The 27,355-nt window shown below is 37.2% G+C and overlaps 1 protein-coding gene across 2 annotated transcripts in view; it reads left to right on the top strand.

The window, feature by feature from the left end:
- Positions 1-27,355, top strand: part of LOC149560310 (protein cornichon homolog 2-like) — a 121,300-nt gene that overhangs the window by 77,720 nt on the left and 16,225 nt on the right. For both annotated transcript variants that reach the window (XM_089824599.1, XM_089824600.1), the window contains one exon: positions 4,144-4,325. In XM_089824599.1, coding sequence (XP_089680725.1) covers positions 4,144-4,325 — 182 coding nt within the window. The remainder of the gene's footprint in view (positions 1-4,143; positions 4,326-27,355) is intronic.

Genomic DNA, 27,355 nt, shown 5'->3' with positions numbered 1-27,355 from the left:
TTGAGTATGATCACCCCATCTCTATTTTCTATGACAATACGCGTGCAATTAATATTTAAAAAAGTCGTGTTAAACACCCTTGTACTAATCATATTCCTATTAAGTATCATTTTTTCAAGAGAACAGGTTATGAATTAGATTGTTGAGTTGTAATATGTGTCTTCTAAAGAGCAGGTTGCAGATGGCTTTACAAAGCCCCTGCCAAAAGAAACGTTAGAATTCATGAGACGCAATACTCTACTATTGATGAGTTGTCTATACTGGGGGAGTGTTTCATTGGTCCATCTTTTCAGCCCTGTTTCAGTTTCTCAGTTTGGTTGTGGTTTGGTTACTTGTTTTTTCAGTCATTGATGTCGAAGGGGGAGCAGTTTGTTTCAGTGATGTTCTTGGTTTCTATCTCAGGCTTGTTGCAGACTGGGTTGCCATCAATGACAAAAAGTGGGAGATGGTTGGACATTGTCATTGATGTCATTGTTGGAGTTTGACCCGCTTGAGGAGTTTGACCCGTTTGAGGAGCTTGACCTGCTTAACTAGCTCGAGCTGCCTGGATGTGTGCTTCAGCTGATTGGGTGTGTGCTTGTCCAGCTTGTGTGCCTACTTGGCATATGTCGATGTTCACTCATGTCTCTTATGACACATCATCGACAGGAGTCTTGAAAGGAGTCGAATATTATTTTAGCCATGGTCTAAATGTTTGAACTTATTTGCTGCGTATGGGTTGAAGTAGCATATTTCAGTGGCAGTCTTATCTGAAATGTAATTTATTTGTTTCTTCCTATATCTGGAAATGGTTTTCAAATCCAAGCTCCCGATAAATGTGTTTTCTCATGCACAGAATTGATTATCGATTCTTCTCCCTTCAATATTTCTCAGAACTTTCTTATTTTAATAAACTTTATTGATCATCTATGCTTAACAACAACAGCTTGTGTAACACTTTTCTTTGGCATTAAAAGAGATGGTTAGAAGTTCTTGTAACAATGCAATTACCCCCAACAGCTCATATAAATAAAGTCAGTAAATTTGTGGTCAATGGCTAGCAGATTTTCTTTAAAAAAAGGAATCATGCTATTCTTAGATGGGCAGTGTTTTTGGTATATATCACAAATTTTCATATTGGTTGGATGTTTTTATATATTGAAAATTCAAGTTTCTTCAGCCGTCGAGTCTAGGTGCATTATATTTATTGGAGTGGTGCAATTACTTGTTCGGTTGCTAGGATTAAAATGTTTGCATAATACTGAGGTGAATTAAGTCTTATTACAGCTGGTCTTATTATTGCAAGGCATTTTTGGATTGAAAGTGAGGAGACACGCTTTTATTCTAGTGTGGAGTTCTTTGCTAAGGAGTAAATAAAGTAGTGGTCTCTCTCTGTCGTGAAAATGTTTTTCTGAAAAGTGTTGTGAGAAGATGCATCATTTTTGCCGAGCTATGAGTTTACACCAGGAATTCGAGTTTTGAAAGGATTGATGGAGCTGCATATATGGTGTAGAAGTGTTATTTCAGTTTCAGTGATTTCTGAGTTTTGTTCTGGAGTTGGTGCTCTACTTGAGAATGGTGCCTTTAGCATCCGGAGTTGGTGCACACTCTTGTAAGATGGGTTGGTGCTAAGTATTTGTTAATGAAAGCTTTTTAATGCTGTAATTTTTTACCCGAAAGTGTTTCCCATTAGCATTATCTGGTGTCTTATTTTTCTGATTGTTCTTGTTTCTATATCATTGCTCAAGTGTTTTAAATTAGCAAAAAAATCATAAATAAAAGCAATAGTGATTCACCGCACCCCCACTCGATATTGCTTAATTGTTCTTTAAATGCATCCATGTGGAAAGATAGGGATCAGTGCTGGAAATAGCAACAGTAATGATGAAGGTGTGTCCTGGCAGAGGCAAATTCCCACAAGCTGAAACATACTCATGTGCTTCAACCCAAAGCATTATAATACATCAACATGGTATGTAATATATAGCAGCTACTAAAGATATGTGAAGAATTACCTGCCCAACTTGGAATAAGCTCAGTTCATGCTATAACATATTGATTTGACTTCAATAGAAATTGATAAAATGATATTTTGTTAAAATTGCCTCTTGAAGGAGCCTCACAGGAATAATATCAACATCAAGACAAAATAAAGAGCTGACAGGAATTATATAGCACCGTGCTCAGTATCTCCAGTTTATTCATTCTTTTATGCCAAACATAATATTAAAAAATATCAAATAGCAATGAATTATCTTAATTAAGGCTTCTAATGTAAATAATAGATAATCTTCAAGCTTAAGCAAAGTTGTCCCAAAATGAGAGTTTAGAAATTGTTTGTGCTTATCTAAGAATGCTCCGAGAAATATTTGAAGTGATATCTGCAAAACTCTCTAAGAAATTGCAGAACAAAATCTCCAACAAATTGATCAATGCCATGCAATGGTGAATCCTGAAGTGAATCCACCCAGAAATTAATTGGGTTTCTGTCCAACCCACTGTGAGATCCCAAGGGTTTCTGTCAGAAGCTTTCAAGCCTTCAAGAGGCATAATAAAACCAAGCATATCCCAAATGAAGCTCAAGCTGCACTTTTATATCTATTGTAGACGACTCTTGACTTTTTCTCTTCTTTGCCTTTTGATTTACCCTCTCGTTTAATTTAATTTGAACTTGAGTGAATAACAATATAGTGACTTAATTAGATTCTTATTTAATCAACCATTTATGTCACTTAAAGGCTATTAAATTTATTTATTTTCTGACAACTTCAATTTTAAACATTTAGTTAAATTCTAATGTCCAAATAAAGGGGACATTACAGATTCAATCTTAGGTTTTCTAACATCCATACTGAGTAATTCATGGAAGTTTTCTCACACTGAGGGGCAGTCTATCTTTTTTTATCCATTCTTCGTGGATTTGAAACCATATGTGGCGCTGACAGCATTATTGCCAGCAGACTGATGGGATGTTTGTGTTGCTGAAGTATATTCAAAGGATAATTGTCCATTTTCAAAGCAGTTACTGCAGCTAAAAGCAATAATCTGCATGTCTAAAAACATATAAAGTACATGCAATATGCTTAGGAATTTGTTATTCAGTCCCACACTGCCACGATTATGGATGCTTTATATGAGGCTTTTGCTTTGTTGTAATAGGTTTTAGGCTGCAAAGATTGTTCAAACGATCTCCGTTTTTAATGAGGGTTTACAATATTTCAATTGAAGCTTCTGAACTCGAACAAGCAGTTAGGAAACTTACTTCTTTGGCATACGCAGAAACCATTTTTGACTATGAAACAGGAAAGACAGATGGCAGAGCCACTTTCGCTGTTTTTGTTTACCAAAATATATGGTCAATTTTGTAATAAAACCATTTTTGTTACTCCTGACTTATTAATATAATATTGAGAGATATACTTGGAGGTTCAATGTGCTTCCTTGGCATCCTCCAGATATTGTGAATTTGGGAACACCTTGTAATATTCAGGTTTTCCTTATAATTTGGGGGAGGGCCAGTGTGTCACCATGGACATCTTCTCTGGACAAACTTCTTGTGCAGGTAGCTGGAATGTCGGCATGGAGTCCGTAGAAAGAATAGAACTTTGTGCCGTGTGACCATTCAATGCACACTTTTCTGTGGACTCACAAGGTGATGATCCTCATAGGCTGTCTTTTTGGTAGTATGTCTATCCCATTCAATCGAATTTGGGAAACATTAGTGTTACAAGCATCATAGGTGCTATTTCCAGTTATAAATGTGTGAATTGAGATCAAACATAACTTTTTTTAAGCTGGCACGTTGGTGTACATAGAACATCCAAAGGATATGGTAAAAGATGAAATTTTAGAATTGTAACATTTTTTCCGACGCCTAATATGATTATTTCAGAGAATTATATGAAATATGTATTGGTTTTGTATACAATGGGATCATTAATGACTCACTTGGTCTTTTTATTTTGTAAATCTCATATCATTGTGTCTGTGAAGCTTTTGCAACATTTCTAGTGTTCAAATTTTAATGTCCTTGCAACTTTTCTGGTGGTCAAAGTTTTCTCAACTTTTCTGGTGTACAAAGTTGGAGCAGTCATCAAAATGTTTGAATATCTGTATCTTATTTCTAACCTATTTCTAAATTGCTTATGTTGTTCTTGTATGCAGCTGTTGAGCTTGTCAGATTTAGAGATTGACTATATCAATCCCTATGATTCGTCATCTCGTGTGAATTATATTGTAATCCCAGAGTTTGTGATTCAAGGAGGATTGTGCTTGCTTTTCCTTTTCACTGGGCATTGGGTTATGTTCCTTTTATCTGTACCACTTGTAGGTTATCATCTGCAATTGTAAGTTTTCCTTCTGACACAGAGATTTTTGCTAATTAGGAAGTTGCTACTAGGATTTTATTTCTTATTTTTTGGTGTCTTGTAATCACTGCTATATTTGATATAGTATGCTGTAATTCCATGTACATATTCTAGAGGATCTTAAGGAGCTCATATGTAGGAATTAGTAGTGTTTTGGTTTTAATTCGATCACAGTTCTGTTTGAGTTTGTGCTAAGATCATAGTAATGTGTACAGTAAACATTTAAAGTGACTGTGGATTGGGAAAGAGGGAAAACACCATGTATTGTCAATATCTTAATAAGCAATACTGTAGTACTTTCTCCAAGAAGAGTTTGGGTTAAATTTGTTAATCATGCTCCTATACATCATCTCTTGTTGATCTGATTGACATCCAACGGCATCTAGATGACAATTTTTTGGTTTTTCTACATTTCCAAAATTTGCATTTTTGGAGGCCATTAAGCATGCCTTCCTCAATGGTGCGACCAGGAGGAAGAAGTTTGCATGAATCAGCCTCAGGGCTATCATGTTGTAGGAAAAGAGCATTATGTATGCAGTCTGATGAAATCTCTCTATGGCTTGAAGCAAACACCTAGGGTGTAATGTCCCCATCTCTTTAGCCTCTCAATAGATTTCTTAGCCTTTCGTCCTTTGAAGGCTAAGTGGAAATAATTAAATTGATTTCTTATAGTCATTAAATAATTTAAAAATGAAAAGAGATGACTTTATATTTAATCTAATATTAGGGAATCGTCGAGAAGCACAGCTCATCTATTGTTGGAAAGGAGGAAGCTTCCAGAATAGTGTGATAAGATAACACTTATGATTCTTCTAGAAGGGGGGGGCAGGAATAATATAAATAGAGGAGAGAGCCTCATGGGAAGGCATCCGGATTTGTTATTGACATTTGCCTATGTATTTGTGGAGCCAAGGGCCTGCAGATAATCAATTTGTCTTTGGGAACGAAAACTCCCAATGATAGCAATTTTGAGGGTGTGAAACATCACCTTAATTATTGCCGATTGGAGGTGGTATTACAGTCACTTCATTGTGCCGAATTTGTGGCCATGGGCCAGGTGTGAAGAGGAAGAATAAGTAGGGCATTTGCTACAGGAGCTTGTTGCAAGAACACTGTATTATCTTGTCATTAGGGCATAACACCATAATACTTGGAGGTATTGATTGCATTGTCAATAGAGACTCAAAGTGACTTCAAAAACCAGGTTTCTCTTGTTTATTCATGCATATTATATGCTACTATTGTAGGTGTCAGCCTTTATCAGAATTAAGCATTTATTTATATATATGATACCAGAGTTTGGATTTGATATTAGTTTGTATTCAGATCTTGTAAAGATGTCTTGGTTGTAGATGCATCCTTTTCTCTTAGTGCATTAACAGGTGAAAGTAAGGATTATATTCATTGTGCATCTTGTAACCATTTATTACCAGTAGAAAATTAGGGTAATTTGTGATCAATTTGAGAAAGGCTCATTACATAGGGCATGGTACACTTAAATGATAAGCATCTGCTTGAATAGGGATACTAGAGAAGTCGTTTTGATCCAAAACTGTACATAAAAAGTGTAGGCAATGAGATCATTCTATTGCTCATTTCCACGGATGGCATCTTGTTATAGGCAGTGAGGCACATTTAGTTGAACAAATCAATGTAATGTTATTAATGCTTTTGACATTAAAGAGTTAGACCTCCTACATTATTGTCTAGGTGAAGTTTGGCAAATAGGTGGTGTTATTTTTATTTCTTAATCTAACTATGCTGGCACTTTGATCAAAAAGTTCAGAATGATAGATTGCAAAATCTCGTCTACAGCTACGAAGAAAGGGTTGAAGCTTTCAGCCAAAACAGACTCAATAAATAAGTCAGCAATTCAGGCAACTAGTGGGTAATCTTATCTATTTAAAGCCACTAGACCTGATTTGAGTGATGTTGTTGGTTACAGTTCTAGATTCATCACTACCAATGGTAGAATGTTGGGTTGTAGTGAAGCATGTATCGAGATATGTGAATTTGAAAGAGACACTTGACTTCGACATTTTTTAAAATAAAAGAAAAGTCCTAAGTTGGTTGGGTTCACAATGCACATGGGCAGTTTTTGTTGATGACATAAACTCCAGTTTTCGATATGTTTTCAGTCTTTGCACAGGTGCACTCACATGGACATGAAGCAACAAGAAATAGCTCTTTCCTTGATAGAAGTAGAGTACTGAGGATCAACCAAAGTAGCGTGTGAGGTAGTATGGCTTTGAAGGATGTAGTGCCTCTCCCGTTTGCATTTTGCATGCCATCCGGATGGATGTGACTTTGATGATTTGAGCTTATTGTGTGATCAGTTAAGCTGATCTTGACATGTGGTTGTTATCACCGTGCTATGCTTTTATGTGACTTTGTGAGATGCACCCCATCTAGTTGATTCTTGTGTCCATTCTGTGATGACTGTTGTGTTTTTGTTTGGTATTCGTCTTGTGAGATTTATGATGTGTTCTGATGGTTTTACTGAGGTATGTGCCAGTGGTTACCTAGTTATGTATTGTATCACGATGTTATTCTGTGAGTACCCTTATGATCTGATCAGTGGTTGCACTGTATGATTCATTTGATTACTACACCTTATTCTAGTTTCTACGGTATTGTTGATTTTTATGTTAGATTATGTTGTTATGGTTTCTTGATCATATCTATATAATGATGCTTTATGATGTTATTTGGCATATTTTGCATTCAATATTGTGGATGTTATATCAAGATGATTGTATGGGATTTCATTATATACTGTGCCATATATGGTATTGGGTATTTTAGTTGTTTTTTGTATTGATACATGTTTAAAATAATTGTAAAATGATTTAATTTAAATGCTTTATCATATGATTATATGTTGTTATGTTGTACTGCACCATTGCTATATGTAGATTGCCCATGGGTGCTAGTACGAAGTGGGAACAAAATCACAGTCGCTTGGAGATCTATACGGTGGCCCATTCTCCTTCATGTGACTTCTGTCTATTTGTGCTTTGGCTGTTTATATATTGCGCATATACACTTGATGTTTGCATCTTTACTTAACACAAGTACATTCATCCAAATTCAGTGTGTACCTATATCCCTGATAGTGACACTAAGGGATAGTAACTTTGGCTTTGCATATTGAGTCAATGTTATCCCTATATGGGTGATGTATTTGATTATTGTATATTATCCCTCTAGTACGTGATGGGTAAATCCATATTCATATTGCATTTGTGATAGACTAGTGATTGTTTGTGCATTAGATTTCCCATAGTTGTTGCAAAAGGATTTTATTTAAATGTCGATTTAATGTATTTTGGGGATTTTAATTGTTTTAGTTTAATTACTAGCTAATTTGTCGTGGTTGTATTCCATCTAATTGGAATTGATTTATTTGATTTGGGAAAAGTTCAAATAAATTATTTAATTATTTAAAAAATCTATTTTGAAGGCTGCTCTTGGAAAAAGTGTTTATAATGCCAAAAAAGGAGTTTATTTTGACTTCTCATTTTTATATTATGTGAATTTGGTGTTTTTGCTCCAAACCTTCTTGGAGAAAATTGATCTTTTGCTTGCTGGGTCAAATTTGAGTATTGGATTTGTACATGGAACGACTCATTGGATTTGTGCCAGAATTACTTTGCTTCATTGAATGCTTTGTCCAATTTGCTGGATTCTTTATTTGTTTCATCATTCTCTTCTAAGTTTCCGATTCAGATGTGGATTTTGAAGCTGGTGCAAGATGCAGATTTTTTCTTTTTTTGGGGGGGTGGGGGTGGGGGGGTATGCGGATGCATATGGATGTGTTATACAAAGAAATGAGATAAGTAATTGCAATCTTGTATTCTTACCTTCAAGATCAAAAGATGATCTACATTGTTTCTTTCTAGTATTTTCTTTAGATGCAAAACCCCTAGAAAGTTATTTGTACAAGGTTCATAATCTGCAGTCTGTTGACTTGTTTCAGATTTTAGGCATAGATTAATTTTTTAAAAAAAAATCCTGCCTTATAATTTGAAGAGAGAATTTCCTCTCACTATTTGTCACAAAACTTAAAATGCCATCAAACTTGAAAAGCTTTGCAAAATGCATTTCCATATAAGCTCAACTAGCTAGTACCCCAAAAGAAACCCATTGAAATTCAAAAGGAACTGTGGAATCAGTTTTGTAGGCCATTTTTAAGCACTAAGCATTTAGTCACATTTGGTTGAAGTTTTCACCCACAAAGAGTTTATCTGAGGCATCTATGTCTCATTGATGTTCAAATCTATCGTATCACTCTTATCTTTCATTACATTTGTTTAATTATTTCACGTATTTTACACATGATTTAAGCCTAATAGAACCACACGTTAAAAAATAGTAAAAAATGTTTGTCTTTCTTTTTTGGGCGAGGAAGCTTGTGGATGCTCTCGAGTGTCTTGTGGGTGCCACCCGGATGCCACTCACAAGCATTTCTTGGCATTCAAGTGCCTGTAAGTGGCATCCAGGTGGCACCCACAATGCACTCATCCGCCTCCAACATTCGTCTATATCCGCTTCCACATCTAGCCTCCAGGAGGCCAGATCGATATCTTAGATTTTCTTGGTTTTTCCATTCACATGATGTAGGGGCTCTTCACCTTTTTTGATTCACTTCTTTTTGATTGAAGTAAATTTCTATTAGTTTGTGGGTTGAGAAATAGTGTTCCCTCACATTTTCGTTGCTTTCCTCCACTCGGTTGGATAGCTATGAGTTTATGTCATTTGCCCATGTGGGGTTTGAAGCTTTTTATAATGTTATGCTATCAGATTTATGTGCCGTGCCTGAATCCAAGATTTTATTTGAAAAGTGTAATGTTGGGTGGATTTAGACTAGTGGGTTTTAATTTTGTTGATTTATTTGATGTTTCATTTTTGGGCTTTTTATTTGTCACATCATTTTGTGTGCCACCAAGGGCCTATCTTTTGTCATGTTTTGGCTTGTTTGAAATATGAATTTAGTAGCCTCTATTATGAGGAGTAGGATCATGGGGTCGAAATGGCTAGAGTACATTCCGAGTATTTTATACCTCAATCCAAAAGTGCTCCTTCAATGTTAATTGTTGATTTTTGCCCTTTGTCAGATTTTGCTAGAATTTGGATATTTGGTGGATTTTGGGCTTTTTGTGCTTTCCTCGTGTTCTAATGAGATGATTTATTGATTCCATGGGAATTTGTGCTCTTGGCATAGTGTTCGATTGAGCCATGTATTGATGTGCCTTTCTTTGATTTTCACTTGGTTGTTTGCCTTGAGTGTTTTGGAGTTGAGATATCCACCTTGTTGCTTTTGCTCGAGTGTTGGCACCTATCATGCTAGAGATTGAGCTGGCATGTGATATGTGGATGTATGGTGTATGAGACCACATCTAGGCATGTAATTGAGCTATGCTCCTATGTTGAGTCAAGTGACCCAAACACTTGGGGTTTGAGACCAATCGAGTGTACCATGTTTTGGTGGTTTATGACTTCGAGAGTTTTTGATGACTTTTTCCATATTTTTTAATTCTTATGTATGCTTTTATTTAGTGCCTTGTTGTTATAATGAGGTGAGCTTGTTTAGTGTCCGATCATGTTGAAAAGCCTATCTTGATCCTATGAGTACTTCATAGAGATTCTCAATATCACTTCTACTAGTATTGCTCTCATGTTCTCTTATCTATACGATAGGATAGATGGAAGCAACAATTTGGAAGTCATGCTGGTTCCTCCTCTTTGAACAGGTCCCTTCCTAGTGCAAGCCTTGGAAAACAACTTAGGTAAACCTTAGTTTTCCCAACAGGAAGGATTAGGCGAACCTCAGACATCTTCAAAGAAGAAGAGCGTCTAGTGCAATTATTGTCACAAGTTTTCTCCCATGAAAGATTGCAAGAAATGGTTGGTAGCTGCGAGACCTTTGCAGGAAGGGCCTCAGTAGAAGGCACCATGCATTTTGATCAGATCATTTTATGGGAGGGGGTTTTAATAGTTTTTCCTAAAAAATTATTTGTTAGATTTTAATATATCCTCAAAAATTATTTCTTTTGTATTATCCAGTCCGTGTCTCAGATTTCATGTTTGGTTTGATTAAATTTTCTCCTAAAAAATCAGGTTTCATTTTGATTTCACCTCAAAAACCGTGTTTGATTTTCGTCAAATTTTCTCCTCAAAAATCATTTCTAGTTTTTGTAATTTACGAAGTTGGTGTCGGATTTTCCATCAAGGGATGTTTGTTTTAGGGATTATACTATTTATTCCAAAAATGATGCTTTGTAAACTTTAAATCATGATATTTTGGAGTCTGTCTTTGGGCATCCTTCTCATTTACAATTGTTTGGAAGGTTTATTGATTTTTCCTCAAAATGGTGACAATTGTTCTGTGTGTATTTTTTTCTCAAGGGAAAGATATGTTATTCGACATCAGGTTGGATGTTTTGTGATGATTTTTTATCAAAGGTTTACACATTCTAGGAGGGTTATGGCATACTCATGTCAATGGTAGCTTCACTAACATGCTCTTGTCTCTTGTTGGAGACCATTCTGAAGAAGAGGATAACCTTCTCTATTTTTCTTTTTGGGGCTACACCTTGTCATTAACATTTTGCACATCCAAGGAGGGTCTTCATAGTAGCAAAATGTTTTGAAGGGTGTATGATCACAAAACATGTACTGTCTTCTATAGGGTAGTTCATAGGATGGCCATTAAGGAGGGTCTTAGATTGTTTTTAGTATCCTAGGTTCTTGCTAAATGCAGCTCGTTCTTCTAGAATCTTAGTTAATGGTCATTTAGGCTTTCATTTTTAGTTTTCTTAAATCTGTTTATTTTTAGACAACTTACTTTTTGGTTAACACTATTTTTAGCATCTGTAAAACTCCATTAATTTTTGTATTGTTAATATAATAGTTTCGTTTTTAAAGTTTCAAGGTTGAAGAAGATTTGATTCATTGAGTAGTTGATTTTGTTGTGTAGAAAAATGAAAGCAATGACTTTGTCCTTGTACACCGATCCCTACTAGTGGATAATGGACATTGAGATAAAGAGTAAGACATTGAGGGGGAAGGTCAGTGATGATGAGAGTACAAATAAGAGTAGTTACGAAGAATCCAAGACACTGCAGGTATTAGACTTGGCTTGTAACTAGCATTGATTGTTGTTGGTGTCAAAACATCCATATTGACACTCTGGTGGTATCAATTCTTTGGTGACAGGTTTTGGAGTTGTGGGTATTTTGTGGTACGTTGGTAACAACAGTTTGGCATAAGTTCTTGGGTCTTAGAGGAATGTTCCTAAATGCAGCCATATCTCAATTCTTGATTTTTGGTGTATGGGTGTACTTAGTCCCACTGGTACACTTGGTGCTGCCGGTGACTGTTGCAGCTACAATATGACCACTCAAATATCCTTTAATATTTGGGAACATGTGCAGATCATTTGTTTCTTTTGGCCACACCGTATGGTGATCCCTAGTTTCATTGGTTGTGTTTAAGTCCTTTGGATTTGCATCTTTTGGTCTTGGTTGTGGTGTTTCAGCGATGTTAGTGGTCCTCGTAAACAATGTAATATCTTATACATGTGACCCATATTCATAATATAACAGTGTGGCAATATGTTCCTAGATTTAGGTCTGATGATTAGAATTAAATGTAAACCTTTAGCTAAATTCATTGGTGTTATCACACGTTTCTTTGTTATGAAGTTGGCCTATGTATGCCTGGGTACCAATATAACTAAATGAGAACCTTTTGTATTCAAGAGTATGAATATGGTGTGGAAAGCAATGTGTCATTACAATCACTAGTATTGTGAATGAGGCAACAAATGTTTTGAATGTAAATCATGTGTATCTAATGCAAGTGCAAACATACACATATAGTTGATTCGAGGTGCAGACAACAAAAATCTGTAATTGTAGAGACTCAACAACTATACTTTGTGTTGGTTCTACTTTCATCCTATCGATAGTGAGCCTTTTGTATTTTTGGGGTGTAGCTATCTGGGAAGTTAGCCTACCAACATAATCCCTTTCTCATATTACTGTGAGCATTTCATGCAGCTAGCCTTGTACAAAATCACCTTAACCGGTGTTACCATAATCAGTGTTTTTCATTTTATGAGAATTAGCTTTTTTGTGGTTTTTTCTAGTTTGGGTTTTCATGCTGATCTTTACATTGGTGAATTACTATGCTATAACCTACATATATTAAGTGGTGGTGGTTGTTTGTGAAGTGTTGACTTATAGGTCAAAACCTTTATTGTGTGTCAATAACTGACTCATCCCCCTCTTAGTTATTTGACCTTCTCAACAATAGGCTTAGGACATTGCAAATAGAGGAGGTAAGGGTAGAAAAGAAAAGTGCCTCAGAGGGTAAAGAGTTGTGTTGCACCAACTACAAGGTAGAACACAAAGGCCAAGTGCTTGAAAAAATCATTCTGCGACTGGGACATTCTATCAAGGAATATGTGTACAATTTGAAGTCGAGGAGCACACAAATGCTCTTCATTAGGGAAAGGCTACCCCACAAAACACACTAATAAAACCAACTTTGAATGCCAATGCCTTGTCGAGTGGGTATCATAACAACTGACAAGGGGAGCAACAACAATAGCAACAATATTATGTTAGAAGCAAGATGCAATACGATGTGAAGGGAAGACCCATGATTCAATGTTGAAAGTGCTATAAGAGGGGTCACTTCCTGTAGGTCTGTTAGAGTAGACAAAATAACGAGAGTTTTCCATTTAAGTGCTGTGTTCATGGGAACCGTGAAAACACCAATTACCCAAAATAGGAGTGAACATGTTGGACGTAACGAAGTTGGATGAAGAAGTACTAGTGATCACCAAACCCCAAGCTAAGAAGGCAATATATCCTGAGTGACACATGGAAAAGGAAAAACTTCAAGATGCGAAGGCGAGCAGGCAATGGTGGAGTAGAGAAGGGCCTTGAATGAGGTTGCCAATACTCCATTGCGGTCAAAGTTGGAGAAAACTATCATGAGACAAATGTTGCAACCCACTGCATTTGTATGGGTATCTGACCTTTTGCAAACCATACAACTAAAGATGGCCATTATTAACATAGATGATGAAGACATAGTTAGCCAAAAGCATGACAAGTCGATGGAGAAGTCAAATTATAGTATGGCCATTGACCCAATGTTGCTAACAATAGGCATTGGAAGGAAGCCATCCATTGTCGAGATGGAGATAATAGGACGAAAGTTGATAAACACCATTATCGATGAAGGCTTGAGTATGAATGTACTAGCATAGCAAACGTGGAAGTGACTTAGCAAGCCAACACTTTGGTCACTAATCTTCCATTTGGTATTGTCGACCATCATGACATCAAACCACTTCGGACACTCATGAAACAAAAGGTAGCCATCGATACTCAACTTTTCTTTCTAGACTTTGTGGGCATCTCACTAGAAAAGAAGGCATACAACACCCTCCTTGGAAGGGGCTAGTTGATCAACACCAAGGCAAACCATAACTAGAAGAAAAATGCACTCTCCATCGAGAGCAACGAAAGGAAATATGTCATAGACCTACAAGTATAGGCAGACAACCAGGACTTGGCATCAAACTTAGAGTTTGATGGTAGATACTTTGGGAAAGAAAAGAAATGGAACCCAATGATGAAGGGTGTTAGAACTCGGAAGTTGCATGGAGGATGAGACAAGTTCTCTAATTGGGTTGTTCCATTTATAGATTGAGGACTACATGGTCTTCCATCCTGAGCTCAACATGTTGCAAATCAAGGAAATTGAAGAGACTGGTACAAAGAGCACAATCTTCCCTCAAGAACACAAAGAATATAAATGAGTGGCATGAGTGGATAAGACTTAGAGGGAGTACATAGAAGAAACCATAATTGAAAACCAAGCTGCTTCAAAAGAAAATTCTAATAACAACAACAAAAAAAGATCACTTTGGGCTAGAAAGATGATTGAGGAAGTTGAGAAGCATGCAACACCTAAAGAAACCTGTAGAGAAAGTAAGAGACACAACAAATTCTCAAGTTATGTTGCCTTAATGAGTGAAATCATGAGCTCGGTTCCTACAAGTGTTACAGAAGCTCTCAAGCATCAAGTATAGAAAGATGCTATCACAGAGGAGTATCAATCCATTTTGAAAAATGATGCATGGAATATAGTACCTAGACTTGAAGAGAAATCTATTCTCTCTTCCAACTGGCTTTCAAAATCAAACATGTTGTAGAGGGCAGTTTAGAGAAACACAACACATTTTTTTGTCAAAGGGTTCTCACAAAAGGAAGTTATTGATTATTGAGAAACGTTTTCACTTGTTGCCTAATATACTTCTATTAGAGCAGTAATAGCTATTGCAGCAGCTAAAGGCTGGAACGTCTATGAAATGGATGTGAAAACTGCATTCTCAAATGGGACTTTAAAAGAAGTCTATTTAGAGAAACCAAAAGGTTTTGTGATTCATAATGCAGATTCACATGTGTGCAAATTGAAGAAAACCCTATATGGATTTAAATAGGCTCTTCGAGGTTGGTATGAAAGGATGGACAACTATCTTATGGGATTAGGGTTTTCAAAGAATGATGCAAATCCAAATCACTATTTTAAAATAGTTAAATGTGATATGTTAATACTAATCCTTTATGTAAATGACTTGCTAATTACAGGGGAAGATCACCTTATTGTTCAATGTAAGAAGGACTTGGCCTCAACATTTCATATCTCAGAGGAAAATGTCTAATGAGATTCAAATAAGTAGTCCTATGAATGCAAAAGGTACTACAACAAAACAAAAGGATTGGAGACAGAATGTCAATTGGAGATCTTCACCTATGGGCCAGATTAAAGGTAATTTTGATGGCTCTGTTGTAATGACCCCTACCAATAGGCCACTAAAAACCTCTAATGCTGAACTGAGAAATTTTGTCAAACACTTCACATACAAGGGTCATATGACTGATATAGTATTTCAATTTGCTTTAATGACTCTTTCTTTAATTTGCATCAATGAGAATTTTTTTGTAAGAAGACTCAAAATTGACTAAACAATGACCTAATATGAATGTGCAACTTATTTTGACAATATTCAATGCATATATGTAACTAAAAACTACTTGCAATATGCTGCTACAGCAAATAGTAATTATGACAAACACTTTGGTTGCAACCTATGATGGCGTTAATGCACTTATAGCCAAGTGGCATTAATACAAACACTTGGTATGCAAAATTATAACATCATTAATGCCAAAAAGAGAACCTACAGCCAATTGACAATTTGTGAAACAATTGGCATGCAAACTAATAAGTTGTAATTATGACAATCACTTTGGATGTAACCTATGATAGCATTAATGCACTTATAGCCAAGTGGCATTAATACAAACACTTGATATGCAAAATTATAACATTATTAATGGCAAAAAGAGAACCTTCAACCAATTGACAATTTGTCAAATAATTGGCATGCAAACTAATAAGCTGATCATGAATGATAAATACATATTCAATTACAACTATATCAGACCAGCAACTTATGTCTCTATTATTACACATATAATATCAACTACAATGCTAGTATGAAATGGCCAAGACTATTAGCTTACATCCGCAAGAATAATGCTTAAATCTGACACAAGCTTTCACCTACAACCTTACCTTCTAATATGCATCTAAATGATAAGAAAAATGCATGAAATATCCAAAGGAACTTGATTGTAGATGGTTGTAATAATTTTTACCAATGATGCCTTTTCGGTTTGCTTTTTTGGATTTGCTTTTTCGCTTTGCTTTTTTAGATCTGTTTTTTTCGTTTTTCTTTTTTGGATATGCTTTTTCAGTTTTTTTTTTTATTTGCTTTTTCGGATCTGCTTTTTCGGGTCTGCTTTTTTCCTCATACAACCAAAAACTCAAACCCTCAGGTAAGTCTAAGTATACAAATTAAACTCAACTTGAAATGGCTGAGTGCCACTTCCAAAGGGCAACCTTTCAGAGGATCTTTCACCTCCTCAATTATGCAATCACTTGGGAGGTATCGTTCCCAATGATTAAGCTGAATACTTGCAGGCCTTCAAGCTCCACAAATGCTCAAGTAGACACAATAGAGAAAATAAACTTGGATGATAGACAGTGAGCCCTCCATGCCTATATATTCTTTTTCTCCACTTTCCAAAAACTTCGAGAACATTATTTTATTTTATCTATTAAGTGACTTTATAAAATATTTAATAATTAAAGTCACTTTATTAAATTAATTAAATATAAAGTTATCTTTTAATATTTATTTATTTGATAACTTTATAAATAATTAACTTAATACCACTTATTTATTTAATTAAAATAATTAATTAGTCATCCTCATAAAATATTCATTATTTTGGACAACTTAATTAATTAAATTAATTAAATCAGATTACCTCCAAAATGGGGACATGACATCTGTTAAAGGGAACCCGAGAAAAGATGGATGTAGAGGTGTTTTAAGAAACCATTACAGTACAGTTGTGGATGTTGTTGCTATCCCTATAGGGAAGTCTACTAGTGATAAAGATGAGGCAACGACTACTCTTTTCACTATAAGGATGGTAGTGGAATCTAGTTTTCAGAATCTTTGGTTGGAAGGAGACTCTCTTAACATCATTAACATGTTGAACAATAAGAGTCTAATTACTTGGAGTATAGAGGGAAGTATATTGGAAATAAAAGACCTTATGAATAAATTTGATAATGTCTATATTTTTCATATTTTTCGGGAGGGCAACAAAGTTGCTGACTGGATTGCTAATCAAGCGGTCTTTAGGGAAACTAAGTTGAGTTGGCAAGATGACCTAAGCAAGGAAGTCAAGGGAGACCTTAGCTCGAACTTGGTAGGCTACTCTGGAAGTAAGGGCATATCAACTTGTAAAGACCAAGTGGAGGAAAGTAAAGACAAAAAAATTGAAACTAATGTTGGGTCTGAAGCTTTAAAGGATGATGAGGGGAGGGATAAAGTTCTTTCTGTTCCTTCTTCTTACTCGGGCTTTGCTCTTTCATAACAAGGACACTACCATCATTGTTCTTTTCTGTGTCAATGTGACAAACTAAAGAATTATGAGTTGGAACTCCGTCAACTTATTAAGGAAAGCAGGCAGAGAATGGAGCAGGTCACTTCCAATTTGTGCGCTGCAGTGGCCAATTTGGGAAAGAAAAGCAATGAGGAGATCATGTCTCCAAACACTGCTGTGGTGAGGAGTCTAGGAGGACCTAGCAAGAGAACGAGGTAGAGTATGAGGAAAAAGATTGTTGATGCTCCTGAGGTTCCTATTTCGACCACAATTGGTATTATCTAGGCTACTGCTGAAGCTAGTAAGGAGGTGGAGAAGAGCATCAAGGAACTAGTGTAGGTGCTGGTTGTGGTCGCTGGTGTGCTGGTTGTTGATCCAGGTGGTGTTGCTAGTTTTGTTTTTTTATTTTTCCAGCTTTTTGTTTTAAAACTTTGGGTTCTAGGTCCTTGTAAAACCTGGATGTGTTTGGTTTAAACTTGTAGGTCCTTGTAAAACTTGGTTTTTTGTGTTTTTTGCTTTACTCTAGGTTTCAGGTCCTTGTAAAATCTGGCTGGTTTTTAATGTTAATCTTTTGCTTTTGTTAAAAGATTTTGGGTCCCTTCAAAACCTACTTTTACCTTAATCTAAAACATTTCATATGAAGGTTTTGAGAACTTTACATTGCTTCCTTGGATTGGAAGTTTGGCAAAAATTAGATGCCATCATTTTAAATCAAGGAAAATATACTATTGATATTTTGAAGAGATTTGGAATGATGAATTGCAGACCGATGTCTACACCCATGGAAACCAACTTACATAAATTGAAAGAAGCAACAACAAAGTCAAAATTTGCAGATCCTACACTCTATAGATAGATAACTGGATCACTGATGTACTTGGTTAACACTAGACTCGATATTTTCTATGTAGTGAATGCAGAAAGATGCTTTATGTGCAAACCAAAAGAGATACACCTTGTTGCTGTGAAGCATATTCTGAGATACCTTAAAGGTACTTTCAAATATGGTCTAAAGTATATAAAAGTTGACCTAGATCTACATGGATACTCTGGTTCAGATTGGGTTGGAAGTGTAATTGATTGGAAGAGTACATAGGACGTTGCTTCAGGCTAGGATCAACTATGATTTCTTGGATAAGAATGAAACAATCTTCAGTGGTTCAAAGCTCAACAAAAGTTGTATACATTGCAGCCTCTATGAGACCAAGAGAAGCAATATGACTTTGGAAATTACTTGTGGGATTATTTGGTGAGCCCCTGAAACCTAATACTATCCACTGATATATCAAAGTTGTATTATGCTTTCAATGAATCCAGTATTCCATGATAGATCAAAGCATATAGAGATTCCTTACCACTATGTTAGAGACATGGTAGAAAGGAGTGTAATCCAATTGGAGTATATTGGTATGAGTAATCAAACAATAGTCATTCTCACCAAGTCTCTCTTTAGTGTTAAAGTTGAACATTTCGGGAAGAAACTTTGTATGGTCGAAATGTAAGCTTTTTAGAGTAAGTCCTAAAATTGTTTATATGTACTAATACACACACATATATAACAGATGTTTAATGCGTAAACTCTGTTTGTCATATGTGTGACTCTATAACTTTATGGCCCCCCTCTGTACATTATTGAAAGGTGATGATCTTTCAGATAATATACACTTGTACCTAACATTGTAAGGTGATGACTTCACAATGATTAGTTAACTATCATGATGAATATTAGGTGTCTTGATATTCGTGGACATGTCATGATAGTATCTCTTGGACAGTTTGATGGATATCACAAGACTTGATATCAGTTGATGATCATTTTGTTCCTTATGAGATAAATTATGGTGGATAAGTATTTTCATGGATATGCCATGATTGGTTATAGTAGACATCATGAGACTTGGTGTCAGTGCACATACCATAACTTCGATACATGAGGAGAATGTCATTTGACTTGAATATCACTTAGAACGAAGGGGCAGAAATAAGTGTTCAGGATGGTAGATATTAGTGCAAGTAAGAACCCAAAAGGAACATATACCAAAAAAAAACAAGGAAGACATGATGTCAAAGACCGCCTTCTTCTCGAAATTGAAGCAAGTTTGTGACACCAATAGTGGCACTATAAACATGATACAGTTGAGAGACAAACGATGGATCAGGCAGCCAAGTCATTTCAGGATAACCAAGAGGCTTATTTCATTCACCTAAAGCAAGATTGGCTACACAAAGGCAATAAAGGAGTCACCAAGTCATCAAGGTTCACCTGATCAAACTTCAAATCAGAGTATGGCGACCTCATTGTGTTGCTTAACTGAGTCATGGGCATCTCACAAGGTATGCAATTCGAGAATTGGATGTATTACTTTATTGATGAAATTGCAAATGGAAAGGGCAAATTTGATTGGGCTAGAATTATAAGTGAAAATCTAGAATTACAATGTAGGGCAGTGCAAAACTAGAAGTAATTCCACATGGGGTCCTAGCCCTTCTATTTGATTGCAAGCCGACAAAGGTTGAAGTGCGAGCTTTGGTGAAGGATGAAATCGGGTGAATGGCAAATTTGATTGAAGATTGAGATTCAAGAAGCCTTGTAATTTCAAGAAAGAGCATATTAGTAGAAGAGATTTGAAAATATTTGAGGCTAGGCAAGGCCTGGCTATTCGTGCAAGCTAGCTTGGTTGGATTCAAATGGGAAGGTTGGAAGACCAGGAAGGTTAAGGCAGGCAAGGATAATGGGGGAGGTTAAGTTCGATTTCAAGATAGTGGCCAAGAGCAAGGCTCTCAAGTTGCAAAGAAGTTTATATCCAAGGAAGCCATCGAGGCCAAGGCAAGATTATCCCAAGTACATGAAGACCTCATCCTTTCAGGGTCAGGACATCAAGTACACGCAAGTTGGAGTGGTGATGAGAAAGTTTCTAAGGATAAGCTCAAGCATCGAAGTCTTCACCTTATCTCAAGGATTGAATAAATTTATAAGATAAGGTTGATGAGGCGACACTTTCATGTGCATGCAATCAAATCATGCCAAGTGTCCTATGTTCTCATTGGTTGACAAATTATTGTAATTTTCTCATTGGCCCACAAAGTTGGTGCCCTCATGTAATTGGTTGAATAATGGTAACTCTAATTAGGGTTTGTAAAATATAATCATGGCCCTTGATTTTGCCTCTTAATCTCGGCCATTCATTGTAATTTTGAGCCTCTATATAAGGCCATTTTCCTCTCATTTGTGAGGGAGTTATGTTGGAGAATTGTTGCCAAAATACTATCAAAACTGTTCTCTATTCATTGTTGTGGCTTGCATGGTGGATATACATGATCATTTTGGTGTATTGTGTGGTTCTTCTCATTGCTCAAATTAAAGTAGGATTTCATTTCATGTTGTTAGAGTAGAAGTAGATGGCTAATTGTATGGTGATGTTAGTGAATGTTTGATAGGGATCTATATACCAGGCTACTAGCATCCTAACGGCTTGTTAGGAAGCCCTGTGTGCTAATCTAGTCTAGTCGCTCCTAATTTCTACTTGCATATCATCTTTCCACTTGTACTTTAAGTTGGGTTGGAAGATAGGTGTCAGTATGAAAATCCTAAGAGTATCCCTTAGAATCATCGCACCAATGGAGATAGTGCCACTGGCAAGCTTTCATTTGGTTAGATCCCTGTGCATTCCCTAATTTCTCCATCCATAGGAGTAGTAGTAGAGTAATAAGCATTTAGTGGTAGGAGTAGTTGAAAGTGAAAGTGATCAAGGAGAAAAAAACAAGTCAAGCAAGCGAAGTACCACCAAGTTATCTTCGAATGAATAACATAAGCCTGCCTACATGATTACCAGCAAATCACATCGATATACTGAGTTAATATCCACAGGTGTAAGGAACATTAGAGTTCTTGCTTATGTCTTCATAAGTATTATTAACTTTTCAAGGGAGGAATTGAGGACTTGATATTCCATATCAAGTGTTTAATTGCTAAATGTTATGTAGGGGTACAAAACCAACATCAACAAATGAATAATGTTCTTTTGGTTTTGGTAATCAATAAAGATTTATATTTTCCCTCGCAAATATTTGGTATGCTCATCATTGGTAATAATTTGTTATATTGATACTGGTAAGGTTGCATTCTTGCTTTAATATGTTGTACGGTAACCATTCTACATTTTGGCATTGTTGCCTAAGTTCGAGCCAAGAGGTCATATGATAAACAGATGGAGTAATGAGCAAACCATTCCTACCACAAGTACAAGTCACAAATAGTGACAGAGAAGAGGAAGAAATAACAAGGGAAGATCATGTGACATGAGACTTGGTGGAAGCGCAGGAAGTTTCTATTGACCAGTATGTGCAAGAGGAAGCCCAAGAGAGAATGATTCCAGACAACATGCTATGAGTTGAACTTTTGGTTCCACGAGCAGTGTACAAACTCCTTGGACAAATACCTTGGTTACTTGTAATAAACTTGGTACGAGTGGAGGATGAAAGAGCTGAAGTACAAAGGGAGCAGAGAAGGCAACAAGTATTCCAACATTTTGTAGAAAGAAGCACACATGAACTTCAAGAGCGAGAAAATCCAAGAAGGACATGGTAATAAACAATTCATGTCTTTAATTCCAAATAAGGACCCAAGGTGAGTACCAAAAAGAAAAAATAGAAGTGGAAATTGCCCTATGATCGATTCTACATACTAGGGAACAAGAAGAAAGGCGCCGTTGTTTGAGAGGAGTTATTAATCAAATTCAAGTAGCAAACCAAATAGAAAAAAACTTGATTGAAAATGCTATAAGGGGAATAGTCAATTTGGCAATCTCAGGACTACAAAGGAAGGAGGGGTAGATGGACTTGAAAACCCCAACATAGAGAAAGCACTGTCCTATCCAAGATCAAAGCTCTAGTCAAGAAGAGGGAGAACTATAGGGAGAAGGAGAAGTAATTGGGCTAAGTACTCAAGGAATGATCCCGTCAAGAACCACTACTCAAGGAGTAATCCCGTTAGGAGGGAACACTCAAGGGAAGAGTGGGAGAACCAAAATGGCCACAGACAAGCAAAAACTTCCTAGATTCATAGAAGGATTAGAGGATCCAACATGACATTTTAAAACGTGCATAACCATATGCTAGGGTAATGGATAGAACGATGCATATGAGTGGTTAAAGGCATTTTTGACCACCCTTAGGGGCATCACCATTGATTGGCTCACAAATTTGGAGACTTGGAAGAAAGCTACATGGAAAGATCCCCGCACAACATTTGATGAAGAATTTAGATTCTTATGGGATGACGACGAGATAGTAACAGAAATATACAATACAAGACAAGGAAAGAATGAATCCGTAAGAGCCTATAATAGGAGGATGAAAGAATTAATTGCAAAATGAGAAAAACAAGCCAACTGACGGGTTAAAGAAAAGATGGTTTAGGGGGCCTAACTTACTCCCTACAAAGGAAAATGAAAGTAGTACCACCATCATCTTTCGGGGATGCCTGCACTCATGCTATGGTTATAGAAAGTGAAAGCAAAACCTCAAAAGGGAGGAGGCATGGAAGCGAAAGCGAGAATTCCGAAGAAAGTGGGGATGAATCTAAAACAATCCAAGCATTGAGAAAAGATATGATTAGGATGATGAAAGAAATGGCAGCAAGCAAGGAGGAGAAAAAGGTAGGGAAAGAATAAGCTTATCATACAGGGGAGGGTAAGTTGATGGTTGATACTCCTTAAAGAGTTCACCTTTAAAATTATAGTATGCCCAAGAAGGAGCCACACGATTGTAGACCAATTGTCTAGGATAAGATCTGGAGAACCGGTCGGGAAAGGATTGAACGAGGATTTTTCAAATGAACATCTTTTCCAAATCACTATACTACCTCATTGTTATGAGGGCATTGGCCAGTACCTATCAACTTCTACCTTCTTTAGAGAGATGCCAGCTGCAGAAAGGCGAAAGATCACATTGGAAAGTAAGACATTCCAGCTTATCGATTGACTATTGTATAAAATGGAGCTTGATGAGGTACTACGGAGATGTGTGATGGAGGAGGAGATTCAGGGAGTGCCAAGGGAGTCTCATGAAGGACTGGCAAGTGGCCATATGGGACTAGATGCAACAACCCGCAAGGTATTACTAGCCGGACTCTAGTGGCCTGCACTTTACACAAATGCTCGGGTTTGGGCTCTGAGTTTGTGATACATGTCAAAGGGTAGGCAAACCTCTCAAAAGAGATTTCATGCCCCTTCTTGCATCACAACCGCAGGAGTTATCTAAATGTTGGGGGTTGGATTTTGTGGGGCCTCTGCCTATTAGCAACACTTATAGATGTAAATATGTAGTGGTGGCAACAGAGTACCTCACAAAATGGGTGGAAGCAAAGGCACTTCTTGTAATATTTCTATTATAAAATAAATCGTTTATCAAACTATTGTTAATGGGCTGATTGATTTAATATATCTCAGACCCATTTTTATTTTGTTTCCGTAGTTTGTGTCACTGTCAGCTATCTTTGTACACCTTCGGAAAGTTTTCCCCGACGGGTATTTAAGCACGACTTGTAGGTTGTCATTAGGCATGCTTTTGGATTATTTTCTATGTATTGCGAATTCCTGTTGGAGTTCTGGATTGTTTGCCATTTCGGAAATAAAAGATCTTCTCTATTTGTCTTGTGTGGTTTCGGTGGGCTTCAACCCTCACCCGATTCCGTATCAAGCAAATCAGAATACCATCTTCTGGCAAATATTAATCGATCATCCCCGTGCTTATTTCTGTTCATGGTTGTAATTGTGTGCATTTTTCCACTACATTATTCTATCTATACATTAGCAAGAAGTGGCACCAAACATCACCATACGACTCACATATTATTGCGAGGTAACCAAGGCACCGTACGGCCCCCAAATTATCACTGTACGACCATCTTCCTACGTCATCCCCTCTCCATCGTACGCCAACAAATACTACCGTGTAGACATCTTTAACCACCATACGACCACTTGATCACTGTACGACCTTACACTTTGCCATCTCTTCCATGTACGACCTTAATCCAACATTCCATATGGCCACTACCTAGCTTCCGTACGACCACTACTGTGACCTTCACATCGTATGGCCCTCACCCTAGGCTTTTGTACGACCATCAAATTGATTGTCACCCGGTCTTTGCACTTGGGAATATTACAATGGTATCAAAGCGCTTCGGTCCTGCTAGCCTGTGAATAGTGAATGAGAGTTTATAGCCGGAAGAGACGAAGAATCCATTCCGTTGATAGAATGGCTGTCGAACCGAAATCAACAGCTGCCAAACTTGTGGCACTACTAAAAGAACTTGCAAAGAATCACACACAGATCATTGATATTGAGCGACTCATGGAAGAGACTTTCAAGAAGTTGGCAAACAATAAAACATCCAGAGAACAAAATGGTCACAACGTGGACTTGGTGTTGAATAAAACAAACCCTCATCCAACACGCTATTGACCTTCCATGCCGTCTTTTCAGACACCACACGGAGGGAAACAACCAACCTTGAAGAGATGCAAGAACAACTGAGAGAAGATTGGAAGAATGCGAATTTTGAGGAAGAGATATCCTACAAAGATTATGCGGATCTGAGAATGAGATATTCGGGAGGTGGAAACCGAGGATATTTTAACGATGATCTTAGAAGAAAGTTGAGTAAAGTAAATCTGTCTCCATTTGACGGATCCGGATCCATATCCATGCAAGTGTTGGTAATAAAGGCCGATACTTCTAGCTTAACCCTATGCCAAAAGAAGAAGCAATTAAATTTGTGGCATTGCACTTGGAGGCAGTTGCACACGAACGGTGGGGCATGATCAAATAAATACTTACATGGAATTCACTAAGAGATTATAGATCGATTTGATGGTAAAGATCCGAAACTCAACTTCAAAGATTTGGCATAGCTGAGACAAACTGGACTGGTCGACCAGTACATTGCGGAATTTCAAAAACTCTCTATTTTGGTCACAAACATTTCTAAAAGAAGACGGCTAGTCCTTTTCATGGACAGATTGACAGAACCATTGAAAGGTTGGGTAAAGTGGTTCAATCTTGCCACCTTGTAGGAGACCATTAAGAAGGCACGGAGTATGGCATCGTCATCGGCATCATCCTCGCGAAGTTACTCACATTCCAAACTATCGATGTTTTCGAGGGTTAGAGATAATAAACCTCCACCCAAGAAACTGTCATTGGATGAAGCCACTAGATAGGAGCTCAAAAGGAAGAAACTGTGTTTCAATTGCAAGGGTGGGAGTCGGGCCACAGATGCCTCGGAAAAGGGAAGATCTATTACATTGAGGTCGTGTTCGATGATGAGGAGGAATAGGGAGAAACACTCGTCAAAGACAACCAACATCACGATGACACCAATATGGTTAGTTTGAATCGTATGGAAAGGATTGCAGCTTTGGTACAACGCAAAGGAACCACTGCCCTAGCCAATAGCCCGAGGTGCTCAGTGTTTTGTGTACGGGGAATTCTTCAAGGGTAAAGGGTTATGGTGATGCTCGATAGCGGAGCTACTCTAAACTTCATAAACTCATCTCTGGTGAAGCAAAGAGGACTACCTACAGAAACACACGCAGGATTTCAGGTCAAGGTTGCGGGAGGGACTCTTCTACCCTGCATACACCTTGTTCCTCAACTAAATATCACAATGACGAATCACACAGTGACCGAGGATTTCTTCATAGTAGACCTTGATGACATGGAGATCATTTTGGGCATACAATGGATGGAAACACTGGATGAATACACTCAGAGTTTCAAACGAATGGATTTCACTTTTGTTGTCGATGGAAAGAAGGTTGTTCTCTGTGGAATGGCAAATGAGGGTCCGAAGGAAGTTTCCGCACATCAGATGGAGGCAATTTTTTGGCGTGATGACGTTGCTTGGGCTGCACATTGTTTTGTTTCAATAGAACCTATAAAAGGGCAATGGACACCTCCTAGGATGACAATCTCCAAAAACTTTTAGGCGACCATGATAAAGTTTTTATAGACATTCCTCCTGGCATATCACCACATCGAGGGTTTGAACATACTATCTAGTTGGAAGCAGGAGCCAAACTGATCATAACCACACCCTACCATCATCGCAAGAAATTCAAAGAAAAGATCGAAAAGACTATTTAGAAACTGCTGGAGAAAGGATGGATCCATCCCAATTCTAGACCCTTCGCGTCATCAGTAGTATTGGTCAAGAAGGATGGGACGATGCGCATGTGTGTGGACTACCATGCGTTGAACAAAAAAACAATAAAGAATAGATACCCCATTCCAAGGATAGATGAGTTACTAGATGAATTACATGGTGCTATCTATTTTTCAAAAATAGATCTTCATTCCAAATACCATTAGATCCGCATGTGGGAGGAAGATGTAGAAAAGGCGGCTTTCCATTGTCACTACGAGCATTATGAATTTCTAGTCATGCCATTCCAATTGATAAATGCACTTGCTCCATTCCAATCGTGCATGAATTGCATCTTCAACAAACAATTGCGTAAGTACTTATTGGTATTTTTTGATTATCTTCTTATTTATAGCAGGACATGGAAGGAACACCTGAAACATCTGGATGAAGTCCTAACGATCATGAAGGAGCTGTCTTTGTTCACCAAGCAATCCAATTGTGAATTCGGTATGACAGAATTATTGTACTGGGGCATGTTGTTAGTAGATATGGAGTTCAAGTTCATGAGGAGAAGATTTAGGCCATATTTGATTGGCCTCCCCCAAAATCACTCATAGATTTGAGAAGGTTTTTCGGATTGTGCAGTTATTACTGGAGGTTCGTTAAAGGATTTTTCAGCTCAATGCACCCTTAACAAATTTGACAAGGGGTGGTCTTTTCAGTGGAATGAAAAGGCACAACTCACTTTTGATAAGCTAAAAGAGGCAATGAGCACTTATCCCGTACTTACATTACCTGATTTCACTCGG

The sequence above is a fragment of the Cupressus sempervirens genome, chromosome 4 (genome assembly GCF_028749045.1).
Source record: "Cupressus sempervirens isolate cs-2001-9-10 chromosome 4, ASM2874904v1, whole genome shotgun sequence".
Taxonomy (NCBI): Eukaryota; Viridiplantae; Streptophyta; class Pinopsida; order Cupressales; family Cupressaceae; genus Cupressus; species Cupressus sempervirens.
The sequence above is the reverse complement of the archived record's forward strand: the minus strand, read 5'-3'. Positions and strand labels throughout refer to the sequence as shown.